At 46.9% G+C, this 23,579-nt stretch overlaps 1 protein-coding gene across 1 annotated transcript; it reads right to left on the bottom strand.

Moving 5' to 3' along the window:
• Window positions 1-836: 836 nt before the first annotated feature.
• On the bottom strand, window positions 837-18,554 carry LOC141917560 (RNA-binding E3 ubiquitin-protein ligase MEX3C-like). Its single transcript, XM_074810835.1, has 2 exons — window positions 17,685-18,554; window positions 837-4,028 (listed from the first exon to the last, which is right to left on the bottom strand). Exons 1-2 carry the CDS (start codon window positions 18,388-18,390, stop codon window positions 2,803-2,805), a joined length of 1,932 nt encoding a protein of 643 aa, XP_074666936.1. The 5' UTR covers window positions 18,391-18,554; the 3' UTR covers window positions 837-2,802.
• Between the last annotated feature and the right edge of the window lie 5,025 nt (window positions 18,555-23,579).

The raw sequence follows: 23,579 nt of genomic DNA, 5'->3' as shown, positions 1-23,579 counted from the left end.
AAGCGTTAAGGCACCTTGCAGCAGGCGTGGGGTGCAAACCTCCATCAGACAGGGAGGAAACGCAGCAGGAGACCTGCACAACCTGCTCTCAGGTGGTTCTTTTGCAACTGTGAGCTGGAGTGGGGCCAGAGGAGGCCACGAAGATGCTTGGGGGGCTGGAGCACCCCCCTGTGAGGACAGGCTGAGAGAGTTGGGGGGGTTCAGCTGGAGAAGAGAAAGCTCTGGGGAGACCTTAGAGCGGCCTCCCAGGACTGAAAGGGGCTACAGGAAAGGGGGGAGGGACTCTTGGTCAGGGGCATAGGGATAGGACAAGGGTTTTAAGCTGAAAGAGGGGAGATTTAGATTAGACCTAAGGAAGAAATTCTTCCCTGTGAGGGTGGTGAGGCCCTGGCACAGGTTGCCCAGAGAAGCTGTGGCTGCCCCCTCCCTGGAAGGGTTCAAGGCCAGGTTGGACGGGGCTTTGGGCAACCTGGGCTAGTGGAAGGTGTGTCTGCCCACGACAGGGGGTTGGAACTAGGTGATCTTTAAGCTCCCTTCCAACCCAAACCAGTCTGGGATTTTCTGATTCAATGAAATACTTCATTATAGTTCACCATGCTGCTACACCAACATAACTCTGAGCTGCAAGTCCCTGAGCTGGGCCCTCCGGAAGAGCACAAGTTGCTTTTTAAAGTCAGAAATTAATAGAAAACAAGATTTTTCCACCCATGAAGTCACCCAGCCACACCAAAATCAGGGCCACGGTGTTTTAAGCACAGGGAAACCCTCCCCCCAAGGTGGGTCAGGCAGCCCCAGCCTCCACCAGTGACAACCATGAAGACAGCAAAACATTCAAGTTAATGGAAACAAGTCTTTATTAAGTAACTTTTAATATCAGAAAAATAAAACTCTTATAATTCTCTTTACAGCAAATATATAATATCAGTGCTTTGGCCATCATAAGTTAAAGGCCCTTTATCATAAAATATATGGTTTTTAAACTTTACTCAAATTGAATTCATAATCCCTATGACCTCCCTACATATACATAACAAAAAGTGTAGTAAAATTAGCAAATACTAAACTATATTGATAGTTTATCATTCTTAGTTTGTGGTTTATAGAAATGGTACACGCACCTAATGTCTGTCGATTCCTTGGCTTATTAGTTGCGGTGTACGATGCAATAAAATACAAAATACATGCTCAGTGAACATTTGTTCATATCTACAAGACTGCAGCTAGAGATTAGGTTTCAATACTGACATGGAACTATTCTACAAGCAATTATAGCATTAAAGTTATGCAGTACGTAATATGCCGTCAAGGCAACTCTTATACTGAAAATCATAAAATAAAAACCGTTATTTGTAAACTTTTATACGAAATGTAACTCTTCAAGTGGAAATAAAAAATAAAATTTTCTGTATATTTACTAGTTCAATACACATATAATTTCTTTTCGTTATACTGAGAAAAAAGCTTTGTCTTGTCTTGGGAAAATAATGCTTCAAAAAAAATAGAAAAATCCACCAGAACTCCACTTTGTGTCTTTTTTTTTTTTTTTTTTGTTGTTTTAATATATGCCAGCACAGATTTGGGAACGTACTGAGGATGAAAGAGCTAGAAACATCCACAGGTTGAAATGTAAGAAGCGCATTCAAAAGACATTTTTTTTTTTTTTCCCTCCTCTTTATGATTGGAAAGACAGTTTTGAAATGAAGTAAACTGATTGCAGGGCCACTGTCACAGCTGCTGTCATGAATAATACACGGGCACGTACGCAACTCCCCCTTTTTCCTTTTCCTTACTAAAAATAAAATATATATTTATATATGTGCAAGACAAATATGGATTGAACATAAAAATGCTTCACATTTTGAACTAGATACTCTCTAAAAATGTAATTTAAGAACAGCTTGATCGGACTAATGAACGGAATGTCAGCATCCTCACTATTAGTCGAAGTATGTGCATCCCAAAGCCCTTACTGAAATGGGATGAAGCCAGCCAGACTTTTCCACATTACATTAAGAAAAAGCAGTGGGTAGGAATTCACAACTTGAGACCTTCCTGATCCTCTGAACACGCTGCCCCTCACACGTCGGGTGAAAGAGAGGTGTGTCGGGCAGCTTCTCTCCCCCCCGCCAGCCCCGCCTCACCATAATTTATTTGCTGAACCTGCCAATAACATCACCCATTTCAATAAATCAAACTATGCTTTAAAATAAAGGTATTTGCAATGCTGAAGAATTAGGCATAAGTTGTTGCACAAAGCAAAAATAATTTCCCCAAACCTGTTTTTTGTTGTTGTTGGTTTTTTTTTTTGTTTTTTTTTTTTTTTTTTTTTTTTTCAAAACTGGCAGTGTAAAGAAGGCAGCATTGGAAGTGTTGTTTGATATATTGATAATGCCACAAACCCTCCATGGCGGACGAGTACTTCTGCGTTTAGGCGACGAGGTTCATTGCTGCCAGCGCACAGAAGTCCCAACGCTTCACAGAGATCCTTTAGAAAAACCTGTCAAATTTGTTTTTTTTAAAAGTTGTGTAATTGATGAAAACTTCCCCTCGCTGTGCCATAGCATCACACCAGATGTATCTCTGCTAAACGTGCCATCTGCTTACACTGAACCAGACAGAGACCACCTAGGTTTAGTGTTACCGTAGCAGCCTTTTGAGAAAGTAGAAATTTTATTAACAACTTCAGCCTAATCCCAAGAAAGCCCAACAGTCAGAATTCATTAGGAAGTTTACTAGAGGGTACCATTACACCCATGCCTTTAAGAGTTTTAAAAGTCCACATATAATACTATCTATATATATTTAAGAGTGAATTTGGATTGCCTGAGTAACAGCTGTCTGGCAAACGGGACACGATGGCGTTTCCTTTTCACAGATTTTGTTGGCACACTCCATGCAGAAGAGATTGTGGCCGCAGGGGACCAGGGCCGCAATGACTTCGCTCTCGAAGCAGATGACGCAGTCGTGCTTCCGTCTCGACTCGGGGGGCGAGCTGGACGTGGAGCCACCGTTGGAAGAGGAATAGCTGTTGGTACCGTTGGAGAAAGCAGGGATGTAGATGGGAAGGCCGGTTTGGTGGCCGGCGCTCGGTGGGTCGCTCCTCACTCTCCTAGCCAACGGGTGATCCAGACTTTCTGGAAAAGTGGGTGACAGGCGAGGAGTAGATGGTTGGCTCCCTCGGCGCTGAGGCTTGGCGTTAGTAGTCGGGTCGTTACCGAAGCCAGAGAGCGGGTTTACAGGTTCAAAAGGGGTCCAAATGGTTTGGGAAGGAGTCGGTAAGGAGTCATACGCCGGAGAGTCGACCGCGAGGTCTTCCGTGCCCACCGAAGGCAGCGTTTCTCCAAACCAGAAGTTGCCTGTGCTGAACGGACTCGTCGGGCTGAAGTCAGCCAATCTATTGCTTCCAAAATAGGAATCGGTGGAGCCACTTCCCAAGGAGCTGGAGCTGTCATTTCTATAATTAGAAATCATTCTGGTGCGGCTCGGAGGGACAGGATTAGAAGCGAGCCAGGCGGAGCCGAGAGTGCCTCCTTCAAAGCTGACATCCGTACCGTTGTAGTGGAAATCGTTCTCTTCGTTCAGCTCGATGTAGTTCCCGGTCCTCATGGCTATGTGCATCTCGATCTCCTCGCGCGCACGGTCGACGTTTTCGGGCATTCCCGTGACTTCGAAGACGGGCTCCTTGTCTCTGCTGGGTGTGACTATGTAGGTGTGGGTCTGCTGTTGAATTCTTTTGATTGTTGCTCCTTTCGGTCCCACCACCAGCCCAACTACACGGTAAGGCACCCTGACTTGGACCGTCGTCTGGCCCGGCAGGTTGGGGGTACAGGGCAAACCTCCCAGGGCAGGACCGTTCTTGTTGCGTGACGCTCTGATCATGGAGAAGTGTTCAGCAGCTGAGAGAATTTCCCTTTTGGCCATGGCTACGTCCTCTTTTCGTCCCGTGACAACGAAGATGGGTTCTTCTCCACGAACGGGGGTCTTAATGTAAGTATTTGTCTTGGCCCTTAGTGCTTTGATTTTGCAACCTGTTTAAAGGAAACACATGCAAGTTGAATCTAAGTTTAGAAAGCCACAAGAAAGCCATCTATTTTAAGCTGTTTGAGAGTTTCAAGAAACCCTAGGGTGAAACCAGAAGCTGCCATTTTTATCTCTGCAAGCCACATTAGAGAAAGCAGTCCCAACTTCTACCTATTATTTCCAAACAGACCTCTGACACGGCCACAAACTATTTTAGCAGCGTTTCTTGGGCTGGTTTAACCTGCCATCTCCTCAACTGCTATTAGACCGTGAATAAACGTGGATGGCTTTTTCCTACCAACAGCCACGTTCATGATTATCGCAGGAATAGCGGCGGGTTTAAGTTTTTCCTATTGATTGGGTACCCTGCAGTTATTTCTAAGCTCCAGCAAAAGCAGTTTTACTCATACTTGCGTGCTGATACACCAGCCCTTCACGACAAGCGTGCCCTAAAAGCAAATTAAACATTTACAAGTGAGAGAAGGGTCTGTATCACAACCTGTGTAGGATATAGATAAAATTATTGATTTACTGAGAACTCTTCATTTGCCTCCTGTTATCGATAAGTGTTATTTAAACCTTACTCTTCCCTGGGGGGTGAAGGAGCCACTCCTTGAACTATCAAGTAGGACTTCAAGCAGTTTGTTGCATGCAAATAAGGCTTACTACGTAATATTCTGTGCCTACGTGGAATTTCTCTCGTTAACTGGGTAAAAATAGTCTGAAAGAGAAGCAAAAAGCTAATGGAACGTTTGTCTTTGATTTTGGGGGACTGAAATATAACGTTTGCTAGGACACAGTGGCAGCAGGCTCTTTCCTAAGATGCTAAAGGCATTTTGGCATGGTGCACGCAGAAGCACCTTCGCAGGACCAGAAAAGCAGGCAGGGCAAAACCAAAAGACACAAACCAAAATTAAGAGACACGAGTAGGTCCGTGACAGTCTACTGGATTCAGTCTGACCTGAATTTAACCTATTTTAACACAAATTCAAAAGCATGGCACACTAAATGCCGTTTTATAGCAAACTTCATCTTGAAACAACTACAAGCAACATTTGCAGACCAAGTGTTTTAAGCATCACTCCACTTGCAGAGTGAAATTTGTTCCCATTTTCCTCGTTAAGTATCTCCTAACTGTCTGGGTAGTCTCTTGAAAGAGTGTTTTGTCAGTCCCTTGCACCCAAGGTACCACTAGTGGTAATTTTACAGTTCGAAAGCCACTCAAAGACACACTTATTCAGGACTATCTGCTAATGGAAAAAAAAAAAGCGCAAATATGCAGATGCTGGTTGGGAATAGAGGGAAGGAAAAGCTGCTTCTTGCAGGGCCCCTGCTCACAGCAAGGACAAAGGCTGAACACAACAGGCCTTTGTTTCCAGGACACAGCTGGAGAGGAAGTTCATTATCTTCAACAGCTCGTCTGGAGGGCTCTGGGAGGCCCTACCTCCACCCGAAAGCACACGGGAGGGCTCCCAGCAAGGGAAGGAGGGAGGCACAGGCAGAGCTGTGCAAAGGAGGGGGATGGAGATCTCGAGAGCCAAACTAGAAGTTCTGCAAGAGCAGCAAGTGTCTGTAGGAGAGAACAAACCCAGAAGCCTCAACCTCCCACCACAGCCCACCGAGAAGGGCATGAGCGTGCTACCAGATTAAAAAAAAAAAAAGGAAAACACAGGCGTGAGGTGCCCTAAGGAAGCAGAACACACATCCTTTGAAGCCATGCCATTTCCCAGCTCGTAACAGACAGCAGCAGCCCTCTTTGGCAATTTGCCTTTACTCCCCCCATCTCTTTGTTTGCCTTTCTCCCTGGAAGTAAATCTGCTCGCCCGCTCCGCTTCCCATTCCTTCACAGTTACTCAGAAAAGATGGTGGGCTCACACCTTAAACCCACGAGAATCCCTAAAATGGTGCTGCTGAAGTTTTCACACCAGTCGAGCCCTTTTTACTGGAACACCTAAAACTAAAGTCAGATGGGTAGCAATTATTCTCCAATTTACAGATTACTTTCATTCACTCCATTCCACCCAAGCATATAACCTTATTTCCCAAAAATTAGAGGCAGCATTTAAAGAACACTAGGAGCATCTAATACAAGACATACACATATATAAATAGCTATATAATTCTTTATTATATACCACAGTTCAGAGCCTGCTTAATCCTAGATCCCAAAGCGCCTTACCAATTCTTACAGTTTATATTTTAAAAAAAGCTTTTCTTGGTGTTTTAGAAGCTCAAATCAAATTAGAAGTTTGCACCTTCAGCTCCGTTTGCCATTTCAGCTGCAAACTCCAAGATTGCTTTGCCAAAGCCACATTTCCAAACCACACTGGTGTGAAAAAAAAAGCCTTCTTGCCTTTCTTCCTCAGGCTGCAGAATGGCACAGGCCAAGGTGGGCAGAAATTTCTTTTAAGGTACAAATCACATACCTAGAAAGCAGAGGCCAAACGCTGCCTCAACTCCCTGCAGCGACAGAACAAGACTTTTAAACATCAGAAAGCTGGCTTCAATGGAAAGCTGACTCCACAGATCGTCAAGGTCAACCTCAAAACTTTATCTGAAAAGTCAGAAAGAACTGAAGAAAGTCACCACATATGAAACCCAACATTTCTGAATGAGTCAGTCAATACCCGCTGGGTTTTGTCCGCAAGGAGTGCTGGAAAACCCCTCAACAGACAAAGTCAAGGCAAAACACAAGGTCAGTAGCCCATTATTACCACTCCAGCAGGATGATTTTTCTATTTGCTTTTACTCAGCTGCTCTGGCTTCCCACCCTCCTCCCTTAGTCACTACCGAGGCGATGATACGAAGCATGGCTGATCCCATCCCCTCTCCGACAATTCAGGGCATCCAGAGGCAGCTGTGGCCACGATGACACAAGGTCGGCCAGCTATGAAGTCATGTGGCCGAAGGATGAATCAAGAAGTTTCCCAATCTCCCGAGCTTAGACACAGAAAGACAAAGGAAAAATAAAAATAACACCGCCCCACATTTTTGCTGTAAATCATCAGATCATTGCATCGAAGATTTTGAAGTCCAGAGATTAAAAAAAAGCCTGAAGAGGGGACTTCTAGACTGAAAATTCAGTTTAATCAAGCCCTTCAAACTAATTTTAGTTTTGTTATGATAAAGGAAGTCAATACAATACAAGGTTACCACACTTGGTCCAGCACTATAGGCATTCCTACGCAGCACACTCAGCCACAACTGACATGGTTAAAGCAAAAATCCTTTAGTTTTGCTTTTATTTAGGCAAAGATTTAGTACTTGCCTGCCCAGGCACCCGACGAGGAGCTGAGCCCACACCAAGCCCTGCAGGCAGCGCTCATCCTGTGCCGGCTGACTTGTATCATTCTCAAGCCTCCTCCCCATTTTCCCTCAAGAGGATTATTTGACTGAACGTTTTAAACACACTGTGAACATTATAGTCCCCAAGAAACTTAAGGGTAGCTCTGAAGGAATTGTTTACCTCATACACTACCAATTTAAAATGATCAAATACTTCCTTATTAAAAAAAAGGTGATAGGAAGACAGATTATTTTTTTTTTCCCCTTGAAGCGAGGGTTAAGCATCACAGCCACAGCACCCACAGTCCTCACCCATCACTCCAACTTTCACCTTTCATCATCACAAGCAGTTCGAGAGAGGTCAAACCCAATCTCAGGCCATTTACTCGACAAGGGAAACTCCCCAAGGGAGCCAGCAGAGCCAAGCGACCGCAGCGGCAACCCTGTGCACGCCTGCCTCGCACCACACCAGTCAGCCTGGGGCTGGCAGCCAAGAACCACCCAAAAAAGTAAAATGCAGCTCAGCAACGCAGGGACACACGCCTCGTACCCACCACAGTCCTCCTGCCAAGTGCTGTGAAATTGGGGTCCAGGCATGCAGGGGAACCCAAACTTTCTTAGCATCATGGCTGTTTAACCTTGCCTCCCCAGTTGTTAGGAAAAAAAAAAGGTGAAAGTTTATTTAAGTAGAAACCTGGAAGTCACAGTGGGTAAAAATTCAGTGAGCAGCCCCTGTGAACCTCCATCAAGTGACAATAGCAGCTTGTTCTCCTTCCCTGCTCCTGAGGAGTACTGAGCTAAGGGGATCAAACCTGAGAACCTCCTCCAGCTCTTGAGACACACAAATCCTGTGGGAAGACACCCGGGCTGCGAGAGCAGCGAGCCGGGTGAAGCTGCATTAGCACCAACTCCTCTCTTCCACAGGAGGCAAGACAAACCTGGCGTCCTCCAAATCAGCCCCAGAGCAACCGCGGGCAAAGGGCAGATCTCACAGATTGGCCTCCGCAGCTTGTTAGCACCAAAGAGAAAGCTGTAGTTCACAGGAATATATTTTTCAGTAGGTTTGCCGTTATCTGATGAAAGGCAATACTGTATTACAGCCTCCACTCTGAATACAGTCTTTAGCACTCAGGCCACAGCTTTGGTAATACACTGACACCCAGTAAGGAGGTGGCGACAGAGTAATTAGTCATGTCAACCTGGAACCATGAGCTGCGAGTAAAGCTGTGGCTAATTCCTTACCTAGAAAGTAAAGGCAGAGTCTGGGAAGTCCCTGCAGATCCGCAGGGGCTGGCACAGCACCACCGGGCATGCCAAGGAGCAAAGGGACTGCACAGGGCTCTTTGTTTTTGATGAACCTGTGACTGTTGGGTGCAGACACAGCTTTAAAAGTGGAGTCTGTCAAGCTGGCACAGCCCTTATTTCATTGCTAGGTTGCCACAAGCTTTTAATTGGGAAGTGGGAACTCCTGCAGCTAAGGTAAGGAAGGATTTGCAGAGACTGAAGCACTGGATGTACCAGAAGGCCAACAGCTGCTGGGGCTGCAGAGCATAACACTGCCCACCTGATTAACAACCCAAAATTCATCTACTTCATTAAGAATGACTGCTCTACCTATTTTTCAGAAGAGCTGGTGGTACAAGCTGCATTCTTTTGCTTAAACACAGTGCATCCCTTCAGTTGTGACATGGCTAAAAACATCTATCCAGTTTGTGATTATACAGTAGAAAACTGATTTATGCCCCATTTATTAAGCAGAGATGAAGCTGCATTGAGACAGAAAACAAAAATCCTATTCTACACTGTTTAATGGTTAATACTCCTCAAGCAGGCTGGCTACACAAGACCAGAACATTTTTGGTACTTCTCTGGGTTATTAAAGTCATACAAAATACTACCTGTTGTCTGGCCAGTTGAGGGACTGACTCAGGTTACCATCTGCTTTCACCTAAGATCAATTAATTCATCTCACACTTTGTTTTAATTCATGGACTGGAGAAAATTCAACTCCTGACAATTTTTTTTTTTTTCAACTGACTGTTGAATATAGTTAGTTGGTTCAAGGAAGATAAAGTAATTTCTCTGCACTTGCAAAAGATACCAATTTGCACAAAACCCTTTACTCAGGCAGCTATGGCCCCTGTGGCATTTTGATTTTAGCAAGGAAGGCTGTAAAAATAAAGCTTTTAATTTTTTTTAAAACAATTTTAAGAGCCTAAACTTGGATAATAATTATCAAACCGATTTTTCTGAAAGCAAGTTTCCATTTATTTTTATGCAGCTTTCTCTCCAGCCAGAGGTAAGCTGAGAGATACCTCATTGCAGAGCGCAGCATCCCTTCCAAATACAGGACTAGACCAACCACCAACAGCTTTAACAGCTCTCCATTAGCATTATATAGTACAGATAATAGTCTGATCACTATTTGGGTTAATTAGGTGGTAAGATTAGGGCTCCCGTGTGACAACTAGACATGATACATGCCAGAGAGCTAACAAATGTGGATACACCAAGAGACAGGCGCAGCTTGCAGCTGGGATTTGCTCAAGCTCGCGGGGCAGGTCGCTGGCAGGTTTGGGAACAGAAGGCAGTCCCCAAAGGAGAGCAGCTAACTGCTTAAATGGGGACATGGATGCACACAGATTTTAAGCAACAGCCATTTTGTTCACCTAGCAAACCAAAGCAATCTCCTCCCGGGTGCTACCCAAGCTGCGGTTTCCTTGGAGGTGGCCACCTGAAACACACACACACAGAGTTGTGAGATTAATGTCCCCTGGGCAAAGGCTTTTCCCCACAGGCTAGTTGTGCTCCTGCCCTTCAGCAGGTTGTATTTTCTACAAGAATTTTTCCACTTATCACAGTAGGGATGCTTCGTGGGAACCCACCAGAGCTTCTTCTCAAATTTATGATCCAAACACGATACTGATATCATTATGATCTAAAACCTGGGAACAAAGTTCTGGCTCTCTGCTCTGGAGTGTGGCTGTATTAATGGTTTTAGACAACAACTGTACCTCAGAAGTGCTGTACACGGGTAATAGCTAATACAACACTACAATAAGCAATGCTACAAGTAGGTTAACTAGTGAGTAGCGTAGAGGAGAAAGAAAAACTCAACTGACAGCCACTCTGATAAAGTTACTCCAAGAGAAGGAATGATGGCATACAAGTCAAGAAAAATAAAAATTGGAGCATTTTCTACCAAAGACATTTTTCCCTGCCTCCTGACCCCCTCATTAACTTACCGCTGCAATCAAAGGCTTTTAGTTACACGGCAGTTCCCAAACCCCTGTGCCTGCCTGTGGAACATTTCAATATGACTCACGCTATATATAGCGACTGAGACTGCTCCCATTATAATTCCATCACACTTACCCATTTCTGAGGAGCAACTGACCACTTCTTTTGCTTTGTATTTTTTACGTGTACGAATGCTAAGATGATACACAACTTTCCTACCTGTCAGTATTCAGCTAGGACTGCAGAAGGAGTTTTAGACGTGGTACTTTCCAGACCAGCACTTGAAGCTTGAGGCACCAGAAGGACAACCTGGAGATCCCAAGCACTTTAACCAAAAGCCAAGGAATCAGTCAGCCCCTCGGTGGTGCCAGACCACAGGGAGCAGGACTTCGTTTGGCTGCCAAGCTAACAGATGGGAAAAGAGGGGAGCTTTAAGAGTCTCTGACAATGCTGAGAAATTTTCCCAAAGGAAGGCTGCTCAGAAGCTCTCAGGGATGTTTCCCTCTTTTGGAAACCAAAAGCCCTTGTTCAAGAACTGTGTACAAACTCTTTATTAGAGATTTCTTAAGTGTGTATCAATTTATCAATCAATTTATGAAGCAGTCAGCCTGCACACTGTTTCCTTCTTTATGTCAGGCTGGGACAATCTATCACATCAGCAATCTCAGAGGCAGAGGAATACTCCAATTCCCAAGACAGATGGCAACTCAGTAAACAAGTTACACGCAGCAAAAGAGCCAGAGGGCAGCAACTTGTATTATTAATTACTTGCACTACTGCAGCACCAGGACTAAGGTAGCAGCTGCTGAGCAAAATTAGACAGATACGGTAGTAGAAAATAAGAGAGGGAGTATGTCCAATAAATAAAACTGCTACAGGAAAAAAAGTTGTTTTCATGAAGAACGTTGATCTAGTGAATGAAGCAGATCGGTGTGAGCAACAGCGGGGGGAAACCCGACCTGCACAAGGAGGATATTAAAAGGGATCACCATTCAGCATGCCACGCAGCACGCCAAGAGGGCCAAAAAAAGGAAGATTGCAAAAAAATGTGCAAATCTTCACCGACACCAAAGCCCCGATTCAAAAATGCTGCTAGAGCGGTGGTTTTATACACAAAATTCCGCAGTATATTGTCAAATGTAAAACGAACTAGAGGGTAAAAAGAGATACTGTGTCTTTGTTCAAAGGAGCAGCAGAGAACTTGGTGCAGACCGCAGAATTACTGACTCACACCAGTGAAGGAAACTGAGATCTCGGATGCTGGCAAGATCTCATGAACTTAAAGGAATACCTGAAAGAGAGAGAAAAAGAAGACATTCTTAAAGAGCAACTGAAATTGGAAACAAATGCTTGATGTAGGGCTTTTTGGCCTTTTCTTTTGATTAAACAAAAATGTTCTAGTTCTCAGCAGCCTTTTTTTTTTTTTTGCTACAGCAAGTTTGCAACCCTATCCCTGTTACATTTTTTGCCTGCAATAGGGAATTGGCCCTGTGGGGTGGAGGTATTGCATCAAAAACAAATTTAAGATCTTTGAGATCCAACACTTTGTTTAGAACAAAGTTTCTCTTCCAGAAATTCAGACCACAGTGTACTAGAAGAGAGGGTAAGAGGGGCTAAGACAGGGAAACACACAACATCTGCTGACTTTACCAACAGCTTAAAAAAAAATCATCACCCTTTTCTCATGCCACAGAAAGGTTAATCCAGTGCAGTTCAGGAGCACATTAATCAGGATTTCTTTTGTATGTGTATGTTATAAACTTAAAAACACATGCTCTTTTAGAACACGGCAATTCTACAAGAAAAACAAAAGGACCAGAGGAGTAGGAATTGGCATTTTACATCACAAGATTTTGATTATTTTAATTTCAGCTTCATCCAAAAATCTTACTGATGCAGGTATTAACGTATGAATACCAGAAACGAAAATCTACAGAATTTCTGGCAGACTACACAAAGAGAAAAATCTCCTGAGTGTGCACTGTATTTGGTGTGCTTCCCACCCAACAAGCCAGACAAGAGCAGCATTTATGACTTGAGGATTGATGATCCCAGCTGGAGAACTTGCACCCTTCTGACACACTTTGCAACTTGAGTTGGATCTTTGCATAGCACAAGTGACAAACGGCAGAACTGAAATGATGTTTGTTACACAGCACCGGAGCAAAAGGCCGCAGAAACTTCAGCAGCGATTTCAGACTCTGCCAGGCCACAGCACGCTCACGTGTTTCAGTTCCTGGAGATCCAGGCTCTAAAAGTGATGAGCCTTCAACTTGTCAGAAAAAGAGCTTTTATATTGGATTTTAAAGCTCAAGTTTTCTTTCAGTCTTTAGAACAAGCCATTTAATATAGCATTTAATAACCTGCTTGTTATAGAAGATGCAAAAAAAAAAAAATCTGAGGTGTAACTGCCTTTTCAGCTTTCACTGAAAATAATTTAGCTGAACCTGTGGTCTTTGTTGTCTGTGGCAATCAACTGACAGAGAGATATGTGATGACTTCAGTCATGCAAATTAAACTTATTCTTGAGTGGAAATCTTAAGCACTCAGTTTAAAAAAAAAAAAGGAATTCATACTAGTTAGCTATGCTTTTTCTGACTACTTCTTACAGGTTAACAATTAAGTCGAGGCTATGTAAAGTATTGTCAGCAACTCGGTAACATTATCATCACAACATATCGAGACATAAAACCAGACATATAGTTCTTGAAAAGACTATAATTATTCTACTAGAGGACATCTATCTACTGTACTCGCTAACACAAGTACTTGCTCCAGGATTGTTTTAGCACTGTTCCCACTCCCCAAGAGTGATAGCTATTGTTTTTATTTGGCTAGATAGTTATCAGCTACCAACTTATCAGAATGATTTTTTTGTTTCAAGTTACAGGACTATTTTAAGCAAAGTAATATTTTGCTCAAGAGCCCACATTCAAAAATCAAAGAGCAAAGACGGAGCCCAAGATCATTAAATATGCATAAAAATGTTATTTTAGTTGCAAGGCCGTCTCATGCAAAGCAGATTTGTCATTATCGATTTAATCAGTGAAATGGGATGATATCATTCCTCCTCCTCTTACTCATCTGGGGTTTGGAGGCTGCCCTGCCCGTTTCAAGCTCTGCAGCCACCATCCAAACTATCCTTACTGAAGAAAGAGAAGCATCAGGCTTTAGAGTTAAGTAGCTCCAACTCCAGTGATGTCTTAGGGAAGAAAACCACTATTGTCAGATTTATTGAGGATATAAACACTTGGAAAAATCACGTTACTTGGACAGCCACAACACTGGAATGCATTAGCAAATACATTCCAACAATCATTATCAGAAGATGGTTAATACATTCAAGGATGAAGCATCTCTCTACAGGACACTTTTGTCCCTTCCAGCATCTTTCAGGCTTTCTGTTCATGTCTTCAGACACCATCCCTTTTTTTTTTTCCCCTATTCAAAAGAGCTTTTAGTGTTCAAACATGACTTTTTTGGTTTTTAGTGTAAAGAAAGTAGCAGCAGGCACTGAAAACTCCCCTTACACTTAGCAAATCCTTCTCAAGACCCTCCAGACCAGGGCAGAACTGCCACAGAGTTACCACCACCAGCTTTACTTAGAAGAAACAGTTTTCAGGTGATCCGCAGCAGACTTTGACAAGTCCTTCACATGATTTAGAGATTAAACCAGAACCTCCCAAGTTAACTCTCCAGAAGTTTTTTTTTTTTTTTAAGTCTGGATACATGCTTATATAATTTTGGGTATACGCCCTATGCCAGCTCTTCTCAGGCAAACAAGGCCACCTCCTCAGCAATGCAGCTTTCTTGCTACCACTTCTGAAGAGCACTTTCTCCAACTTTTTTTTTTTTTTTTTAAACCAACGCAACTTTGCACATGCAGGATTTTTAGCTGCTGACAGCAAAGGAAGTCACTTTTCTGATCAGCGTGACGACCAGCCAACTTACCGAAGGTTGGATTCAACAGCTAGTTCAAATTCATACAGGAAGCCTGTACAATGCCATGAATGGAATCTAGTTTTCCTGGCTCCTAGTCACATGCCTTAACAAGAATAAAAGGATACAAATATCTTTTCCTTTGTTGTTCACCTTTGAGATTCTTCCACTTCAAAGACTACAAAGAATTACATTACACTACTCTAACCAGTATCTGTCAGCTTCATTTTCAGGGGGGTACAAGGGGAGTAAGAAAAGGTTGAGAACATTTAAGATTTAAAAAAAGCAACAACAACAAAAAAAAGCACAAAACCTGTCAGGTTTCAGAAATACTACAGAATTTTTTTTTAAAGTAACACCTACTATTCATTAAAAGAAAATCTTACTTAAGCCTCTTCCGCTGATGTAAATGCTTCTAGCAGCAACACATTAAACTCCTGTCACAGTAACCCTGCCGCCTCCAACGTACTTCACAAGAAAACCATCAACCACAAGGTACATTTCAGGCCCTCCAACACCTCCTATAGCTGTGACATCCCACATCTGTGCCCAGCTCCCAGCAGAGATTCAGCAAGCGCAGCTACCCACGTGGGAACCTGCAACACAGCGACCCAGAGCAGGGCTGTGGGAGCGCCACTTCACTGCCTGAAGGGCTATATTTATTTCTGAAATTTGCACGTAATTGAAAAAAAAATAAAGTAAATGCAAGCACCGTAAGGTTTTTGTTTGTTTACAGCTCTCTTAGGAATCGTGGGGTCCTTTGGTCTGCTAAACAGTGACTGGAAATTCTCCTCCTCTGTGCAAAAAATTAAATTTAGATAAAAAAATACCGTGGAATTCCGGTTATCATTACTCTTTCAGTTAGGGGGTTAGGACTTACAATAAACATGCTTTCAGACACAGCAGTGAGGCCTCCAGCAAAGCCTAAATCAAACTCAGCATTCCTGGTATTTCAGAGCTGATGTTTTCAGGCTGCAGACATTTCAAGTTCTTTTTATACCTCACAAAGACAGCAAAAGAAAGAATATCAACTTAATCTTCGTGAAAATCCATCAGCAGTAACATTCCAATTGCATTGCCCTTACATAATTAGATACTAAAGTATCACAGCACAGAGGAGTCTGGCATCAAACTTCAGCTGAATTCGTTCAAGATAACGCACCCAGCTGGTTACGATGTGTGCTAGGAAGAGAATGTGCAGCATCTTCATTTTTAGAGAGAGCAGAAGGATCGGTGAAGGATGCAGCTCTGGCCAGGCTTGCTCGAGGCAGACCAAGCTGCTGGGCTAGAGCACAGACACATGCAGGGCAGGTGGATGGGAGAGCAGGAGCCTCTAGCCCATGCAATCTGGGCCATAAAAGGAGACGCAAGGACTAGTATTTCTAAGAAATTTGACAAATATTTAGTGGAACTAATACAACTTACATAAGTCAGTCTCTAAGCATAAGTCTCCCCTGAATGAGAATTTTGAAGGACCTCCTTACGCAAAGCTTTCATGCAAGTATATTTGGTAACAGTTTTTTTAGCTCTCCTTCTGCTCCTTCCTCTTTCATAGCCCTAATTCTTTTTATGATACAATCCCTCCCCACTGAGGCTAAATATTTTATCACAAGCCAAACAGCGTGACATCAGATAAGAAATAAAAGCAAAAGCAGCAAATGAGCTCTTCAGGAACAACGATCCTATTTCTATGCAAACTCCATTATCTTGTTTTTAAGTGACCCAAAGTACTGAAAAATGTACTACAGAGAACAATCCTGATCTGGTGGAGAATAAACACGGCAGCCTAATTGGTCCTTGAAGCCCACTAGTTTGTATTTCTCTTTCAGAGGACTGTAGCAATAACCATTTTCAGTTCTGTTTTCCATTCCCCCCCCCAGCCGCCTGTCATCCCCAATGACACATGAGCAAAGTCTTCCAAGAAATAGCGTTTGAACATCTTCAAAGATATTTTCTGCTTGAACAGAACGGACTTGTCTGCATCAGAGGAAGCTACCTGCCAATTTTTGCAGCACAGCCTTTCGTTCTCCTTTGACACACCCAGCACAAAAACCCACCCTTGACTGCTGCCTAAAATAAATGTAGGAAGATAAAACCAAAGTCTGCCTAAGCATCGGTGCTCAGCGGGTATTTCTTATCGCACCACACTGGTTTAAAATAATTTTACCATTTCTTCCATACTCAAGGAGAAAAAGAAACAAAAGCCACATTGATGTAGAGAGACCAGACAGCATAACCGCTCGTTATCGGAGTCGATCAGCAAACAAGACACACCACCCCCAGACCAATAAAGAATAACACTGAAAGGGAACAGGAAGAGAGCGGCAACTTCATTGTCTGCATTTCCAGACCCACACACTTGACAGCGCTTCTCTTGCGATATAAAAAGTGCTTTTAAAATTAGGTTCACCGCCAGAAAGCTGGCGTGAAGCATCATCTTTCTGCCTCCTCCAAGCACCGCTCCCATGAGACCACATGAAAGGCCAGCAACGAACGTGACATCACTGATATGACCTTATCCTAACGGCGTAACAGAGACCCACGGAGTGTAGCAATAGCGATCAACAGGAAGCCACAACCCGAGCAGAAAGACAAGGGCTTTCACACAGAAGAAGGCTGCACGTGGCTCCTTTCTCCATCTCGCTGGCTCCTGAGGTCCCACTTTGTCTCGGCGAGCGCTGTGGAAAGCTGGAGGAAGGGTGTCAGCCCATACCCTGCTCTGCAAGGCAAGCAAGTTAACCCGAAAGTCTTTGGAAAACACGGTCCAAAGTTCTTACGGCGAAAGGCAGCTTCTTACTGAAAACCACAAGCCGAGTGTCACTGAAGCCCGAAGCCTGTGCCAACACTTACCTGTACAGGGCCAGGCTATATCCTGTGTTTTACAGCTCAAACTAAGCCAAGGTCTGAGCGAGCCCAGCGCTGGCTCTCGCCTTCTCAAGCGGGGCCGGCCTGCTGCCGTTCCCCCGTGGGGAGGCCGGGGGGTGGGAGAGGTGAGGTAGGCCCTACGGGGCACAAAGCTACTACCGGGGCGAGGGGCTCCTCCAGCCGGCACCCCACGGGTAAACCTTGCCACGAACCCCCGGGGAACGAGCAGCAGGCCCAGGCCTAAGGCCACCGCTCCCCCTCCCCCTCCCCGCCGCCGCCTCCCTCCTCCACACCCGGGGACTGGGGGTGTCCCCCCGCGCCGGTCCCCCACTCACCCTGACGACCCACGATCTCGGCCACATGCTCGGAGCTGGGCACGGGCACGCACTCGGTGGTGTTGACGCTCTTTCGGCGGAGCAGTGCCGCCTGCTCGCCGTTCAGGCCCGCCGCCGCCCCCCCCCCTCCGCCGCCGCCGCCGCCCAGGCCGCCGCCGTAGGCGTGGGACAGCATCGCCGCCATCATGCCCTGAGGATCGTCCGCCCCGCAGAGCGCCCCGGCCGCCGCCGCCGCCGCCTCCTGCGCATCGAAGGAGGGCGAGAGCAGGACGGAGCCCAGCGCCGGCAGCAGCGGGAGCGGCTGGGAGGGCGAGGAGGACGAGGAGAGCAGCAGCAGCGCGGCCGGGTCCTCCTCCTCCTCCTCGTCCTCCCCCGCCAGCAGCTCCTCCTCCTCCTCCTCCAGGTCTCCCTCGTCCCCCGCCGCCGCCGCCGCCGCCGCCGCCTCCTCCTCCTCCTCCTCCTCCTCCTCCTCCGCCCCGCCAGGCCCCGGCTCTCCGGGGGGGTCGGGCGGCGGCGCCAAGCCCGCCTGCCGCCGCCGGCTTTGCCGCCGGGCCGCCCCTCCGCGGTGGCGGAGGCCGAGGCCGGCGAGGCGCTGCTGGAGCAGCAGCAGCGGCGGCGGCGGCGGGTGGGGAGGGGGGGGGAGGCGCGGCGGCTCGGCGGGCTCGGCGGCGGCGGGGGAGGCCGCGGCGGTGCTGCCGCTCGGCATGGCGGGGGGGGGTAAGGGGAGGGGGGGAGGCGCTGCGGGCCGGGCCGGGCCGAGCCGAACCGGGCCTAGCGGCGCGGGGCCGCCATGCCGCGGCGGGCACCGAGCGTGGCGGGCGCGGCCTGGGCGCTGGGGCCGCGCTCCTCAGCGCGCCTTTTGTCCCATGGCAGCTCCCCTCGGCGGCGGCCGCGGGCGGCGGCGGCGGCGGAGGGGCGGGGGGGGGCGGCGGCGGCGGGGAAGGAGGCGGGGGGGAGGCGCGGAGGAGGAGGCGGTGCGGCCACGCCCCCCGCTCGCCGCCGCGCTATTGGGCGGCGGAGCCGGTTCCTGGGCGGGGCCCCGGGAGGGGGCGGGGCCTGTGGGGCTGAGGGGCAGGGGCGTGCTGGGCGGGAAGGCGGGCGGCGGGGAGTCCGCCCTCAGGCCGCCCTGGGCAAGGCCGGGCTGGTCGTCCTGGGTTTAAATTCACACATCTCCCCCCACACCGGTGAAACGGGGTGAGCCCCGATAAAAAAAAAAAATTAAAAAATCAGAAGCCTTTGATTGCTGCCTTCTTTCCCCTCAGACTTTGTCAGGTGCTTCAGCTCTGAGGTGAAGGCAGGATCACAGAATCAGATTCCCAGAATCATCTTGGTTGGAAAAGCCCTTGAAGCTCCTCCAGTCCAACCATGAACCTCACACTGACCGTTCCCAACTCCACCAGATCCCTCAGCGCTGGGTCAACCCGACTCTTCAACCCCTCCAGGGATGGGGACTCCCCCCCTGCCCTGGGCAGCCCATTCCAACGCCCAACAACCCCTTCTGCAAAGAAATCCTTCCTAAGAGCCAGTCTGACCCTGCCCTGGCGCAGCTTGAGGCCGTTCCCTCAAGGATGCAGGAACTCGGGTGGGTTAGAGCTCTGCAGTTTTTCATACCAGCCCCTTAGTGTACGTGTGTTCACCTCACAGGTGAAAGCGCTCAGGCAAAAGGTGAAGAAACATGTTTAAAAATGCGGTTACGCGAGTCAGAAATGAGAAAGGACTTCTCAACTCAAAGTGAAATGAGGAGCAGGGAGAGAAGACCGCTATCTCCTGTTTGATGTGCCAGGGGAGAGAGCCCAGAGAGGAACGCAAAGCAGAGGGTGACACGGTCCTCCACAAAACCAGGTTGGAAAATGGGCTTCAACAGCGGCCCTCGGGGTCGGTGTGAGTGGAGCAGGGTTGTTCTTGATATAATCAAGTAAAGCCACGTGAAAGTGGTTGAAAGACGAATATCAAAGCAAGAACTGGGGTTGCGTAGCAGCTCCCTGAGGATGTTCTGCTGAGAAAAGGTTCTGGGGAAAAGTCCAAGTCTAGGTTAGAGATGCCAGTGTCGTCCCCAGTGCTGGCAGAGGGAGGTGTCGGGGTGGGAGCATGGGCTGGCAGAGATGAAAAGTTCTATATTCACTGTGTAGCTGTGAGCTGGCAGCCAGCCACGAGATGCGAGAGGGAGAGCAGATCTTTAGCTGGGGTAGAAAGGCAGAGGGCTGGAGCACAAGGATCAGTCTGTGCACCGTCGGCAAGGGAAGGGGAGATTGCCAAGAGAGGAGCATGATTTACTGTGCCACAGGTGGCTGATGGGTCCGGGAGAAGGCGGATGGGTCTGGCAAGCGTGGCAAAGCCCGTAGGGTGCCAGGGTGGAAGACTTTGGAAAAGAAATGAGGTCTGAACCAGAGGAAGAGCTCACCAGACAGCAGCAGTTGGACTCGGCTCATGTTGTTCTCAGCAGCCAGATGTCCACGTCATTGCAATCACCGGGGGTGTTAATTAGCACCCGGGTGGGTGCTGCTCGCAGCGAGACCGAAGTCCAAATTGCCTTGCTGCCACCGCTCCGTCGGTGGGAGCTGATGCTTGTCCTCAGAGTTCCTTCCTTCCAGGTCTGAGCTGAGCTCCTGGAGATGCTTTCTAGGTCACCGTGCCGGGGGCACATCACCCACACTGGGCTCCGGACGAGCCTTTGTTTCCCCTTTTCAACTAGCAAATAGAAAAACAACAGCCCCTATGTTTACCTGTGGAAAATACTTGTAAAAACGAGGATTAGATAATGGCCTGCTGGAGCCCGTAGGCAAGACAAAAAGTCTTCTCGGAAATATTTTTCAAGCAACGGGGGCTGAAAACATCATTCCTACCTCAGGTCAGAGGTGACAGCCGAAAACCCTGGATGCAGTGAGAGAGGCTTTTACTCCCCCTTCTCACGTTTCCTCCGTTAGTCTACGCAAATACTCGGTAGAGACTTTCCCGACACCACCGTTAGACTTCAGGTTGTATTTCGAAAGCGTCACTAATAACCAAAGCTCCTGATTATTTTGAAAACCTCCAGTAACCTTTTCCCTTTGTAAGTCTTTGTTTCCAAGTGTAAATTACTGGAATTATAAATGCAACTTTGTGAAACCGCCTATAACGGGCTGATGTAATTGGCTTGAAACAATCCATACATTAAAATTGTTAATTATGATAAGAAGGGGTTCTTGTGCTATGAGGGAGGTGAAAGTAGGGCTGAGGAAGAGAGAGCACAGAGAGATTGCTGTGGGGATGAATCCTCCCCAGGCTGTTGATAAGGCTCACACAGGCTTTTATGTTCTTGCTGCTTTTTTTTTTTCCTCTTTCTTGATAAAATCAGATGTAGAGAAAGGCTCAGTTGGACCTTTATACTCTGTGGAACATGTTGTGCAATGCCACCACTTACGCTTTTCTTAACAAATCCCACTCAAATTCAAATGCTTCCCTCTTCTATTTCATTATAGGTTAAATCTGGTGTTCTGTAGCATTCATTTTAAAATCAAAAATCAGGCTCGGTGGGAACTCTCCCACTTGGACAAGTATTTACAGGCATAGAGTTGTGGGGTTCAGGGGTGCACCCAGCCTTGGTTGACCTGTTGTCCTGGGGTGACCTTGTGGCTGGAACTCCTCTTCCGTGCCACGTCAAATCCTCCATTCCTGGCGTTGTCTGCTCGAGGTGACTTCAGATCTAATTAAAAAAAACCCCCAAAACTATTTGTGAAGCAGGGAGGTGATGTGAAAGGAAGGGAATGGTGAAATAAATATGTATTTTTGATGTTTCTCTGGGTGAGAAGGGCAGGGGTTTCAGGTACACGTGAGCAGAAGAACTCAGCAGCTTCAGCTTGCCTTGAGCTGCAGATCTCGCGGCATCAAAGTGATGCCTCTTCCTCCGGCCCCGTGCATTAACATGCTGATAGCAACGACACCTGCAGGGACCTTTTTGGGGGGGTTCTGGGGTTTCCACGTTGTATTTTCAAACACTCCCTGCAGGTGCCTGGGAGGTGTCCGACAGTGCGGGGGGACAAGCAGGGCAAGACGGGACAACTTCCTTACGAGGGTGGAAGAAAGAGAAACCAGAGGCTCCCTCTACATGGTGGGTTTTTCCCGTGATAGGCCCGACAGTGCTGATTTCGGCGTTGTCCAGACGCGCCGTGGTGCACGGTGGCTCCCTTTGGCCTCTTCCCCCAGGTTTTCTTCCTGTGGGAAGGGGAGCTCTGTGGGGAAAAAGTTGATGCATTCGTAGGTCTTGCTCTGAAATACCATCACAAGGCAGCCGGGGCGTTCGCCCAAGCTGAGGAGCTGGAGAGGTCCCTTGGTTTGGTGGTACCCAGAGGAACCTGTTCAGCTGCTCCCCCTGCCTCCCTTCTGTCCCCACCCTCCTCCTGATCCATCGGTGTGTCCCCTCCATGGCAGGAAACTCCTGTTTTGTGTTGGAAAAAGTGAAACTGGACCATAACTGTACATTATATAGAGTATTTCTTTAAAGACTTGTTCTTAAGGGGAGTAAATAGCAGTCACGTTGTCTTCTGCAGACAAGCTCTGCTCTTTGGTCATAGCTTTTGAAGCCCTCTAAAGCTGATAAATAAATGAAAATTTATTCTGGCAGCATTTGCAAAAGCATTGAGGATTGAATAGGAGTCTGAAGGGGAGCAGTAGAGTCTTCAGCTTTTGATGACCTGAAATGAAGAATAATGGATCTCTAGAAGATATTTATACATGACTTACTAGGTTACAGCCGTGGTAACTAGGTGAAGTTCTGCGATTAGATTCGAGGGCCTGAAAGCTCCTTTTTTCCCATGAACTCTGTCAAATTTTCCATGATTTCATCCAGTTCTGCCCATCGCTGTTGGTTGGGAAACAAGTGAGGAGCACATGAAGAATAAGCGAAGACTACAGTTAGGCTGAGCGTGGCTGTGCAGCGGTGGATGCTCTCCAGACCATTTCCTTGCTCTCCTTTCCTCCTCTGCGCTCTGCCCATCCTGGATTTTGGCCAAATCGTGGCACTAGTGTTGTTTTTTGGACTGGCTGAAGGCTTTGGGGTGACCGTATTTCCAATTTTCTGGAAATATCTCTGGATAGGGACTGATCGTATTTTTCTTGCGTTGTTTCCAGATTGCATATACCAGATGTTAGAGCTGGCTCTCGGGCTGTTTCACAATGGTTTGCTTTCCCCTTATTAAATAATAATTTTCTTTCTGTCCATCCTAGGTCACCAAGTAGAAGTGGAATCAAAGTACCCTTTGATGTCTCACTGCAACATTTCCTCCACCTCCACTCTCAAGACCTACCTATTTTTCAAGCATCAAACTAATTCTCATCCAGAAGCTTTTACTTAAAAAAATCTCATGGATCTAAATCCGCTGGTGCCAGCCCCTAAGTCAGGATGTTGCTTTCCCAAAGATGAAGGTTAACCTCGGTGACATCTGCCCAGATTTGTTTATCTCCTTACTGAGGTAGGTTATTTGCCCCGCTAACAATTTTGCTCTTTTCAGCATTAAACTTGTACCTGCCTCCCTGAAACCAGTGCTCAGGGTGCCCAAGGGCTCCTAGCCATGAGACTCCCGAGGAAAAGAGGTTTCTTCTCCAATTACTGTGGAGCATCGAAATTCACCCCATGGCTGTGTAGCTGAACTTTGCTTTTTGACTGGATTTATGAACTTTCTTACCTCCTGCCCCGACGTGCCGTCTCTGGCAGCTCTTCACAAACTATTCCCTGCTCTCTTCTCATGAATTCTCGATGTTTTTTTCAGATTTCTCCATTTTTTCCCCTTCGTTCCTCTAGTCCGGTGATCGTTTTCTTGGTAGCGCCGCAGCACACACGTAGGGCGGGCAGCGGTGGGAGGATGCTCGGGTTAGAAAACCCCTGTCCCACTGGCTGCCAAGGGCAAGATCTCACTAGCA

This window comes from Strix aluco, chromosome W, assembly GCF_031877795.1.
Source record: "Strix aluco isolate bStrAlu1 chromosome W, bStrAlu1.hap1, whole genome shotgun sequence".
Classification (NCBI taxonomy): Eukaryota; Metazoa; Chordata; class Aves; order Strigiformes; family Strigidae; genus Strix; species Strix aluco.
This window is presented reverse-complemented; position numbering and strand designations above follow the sequence as displayed.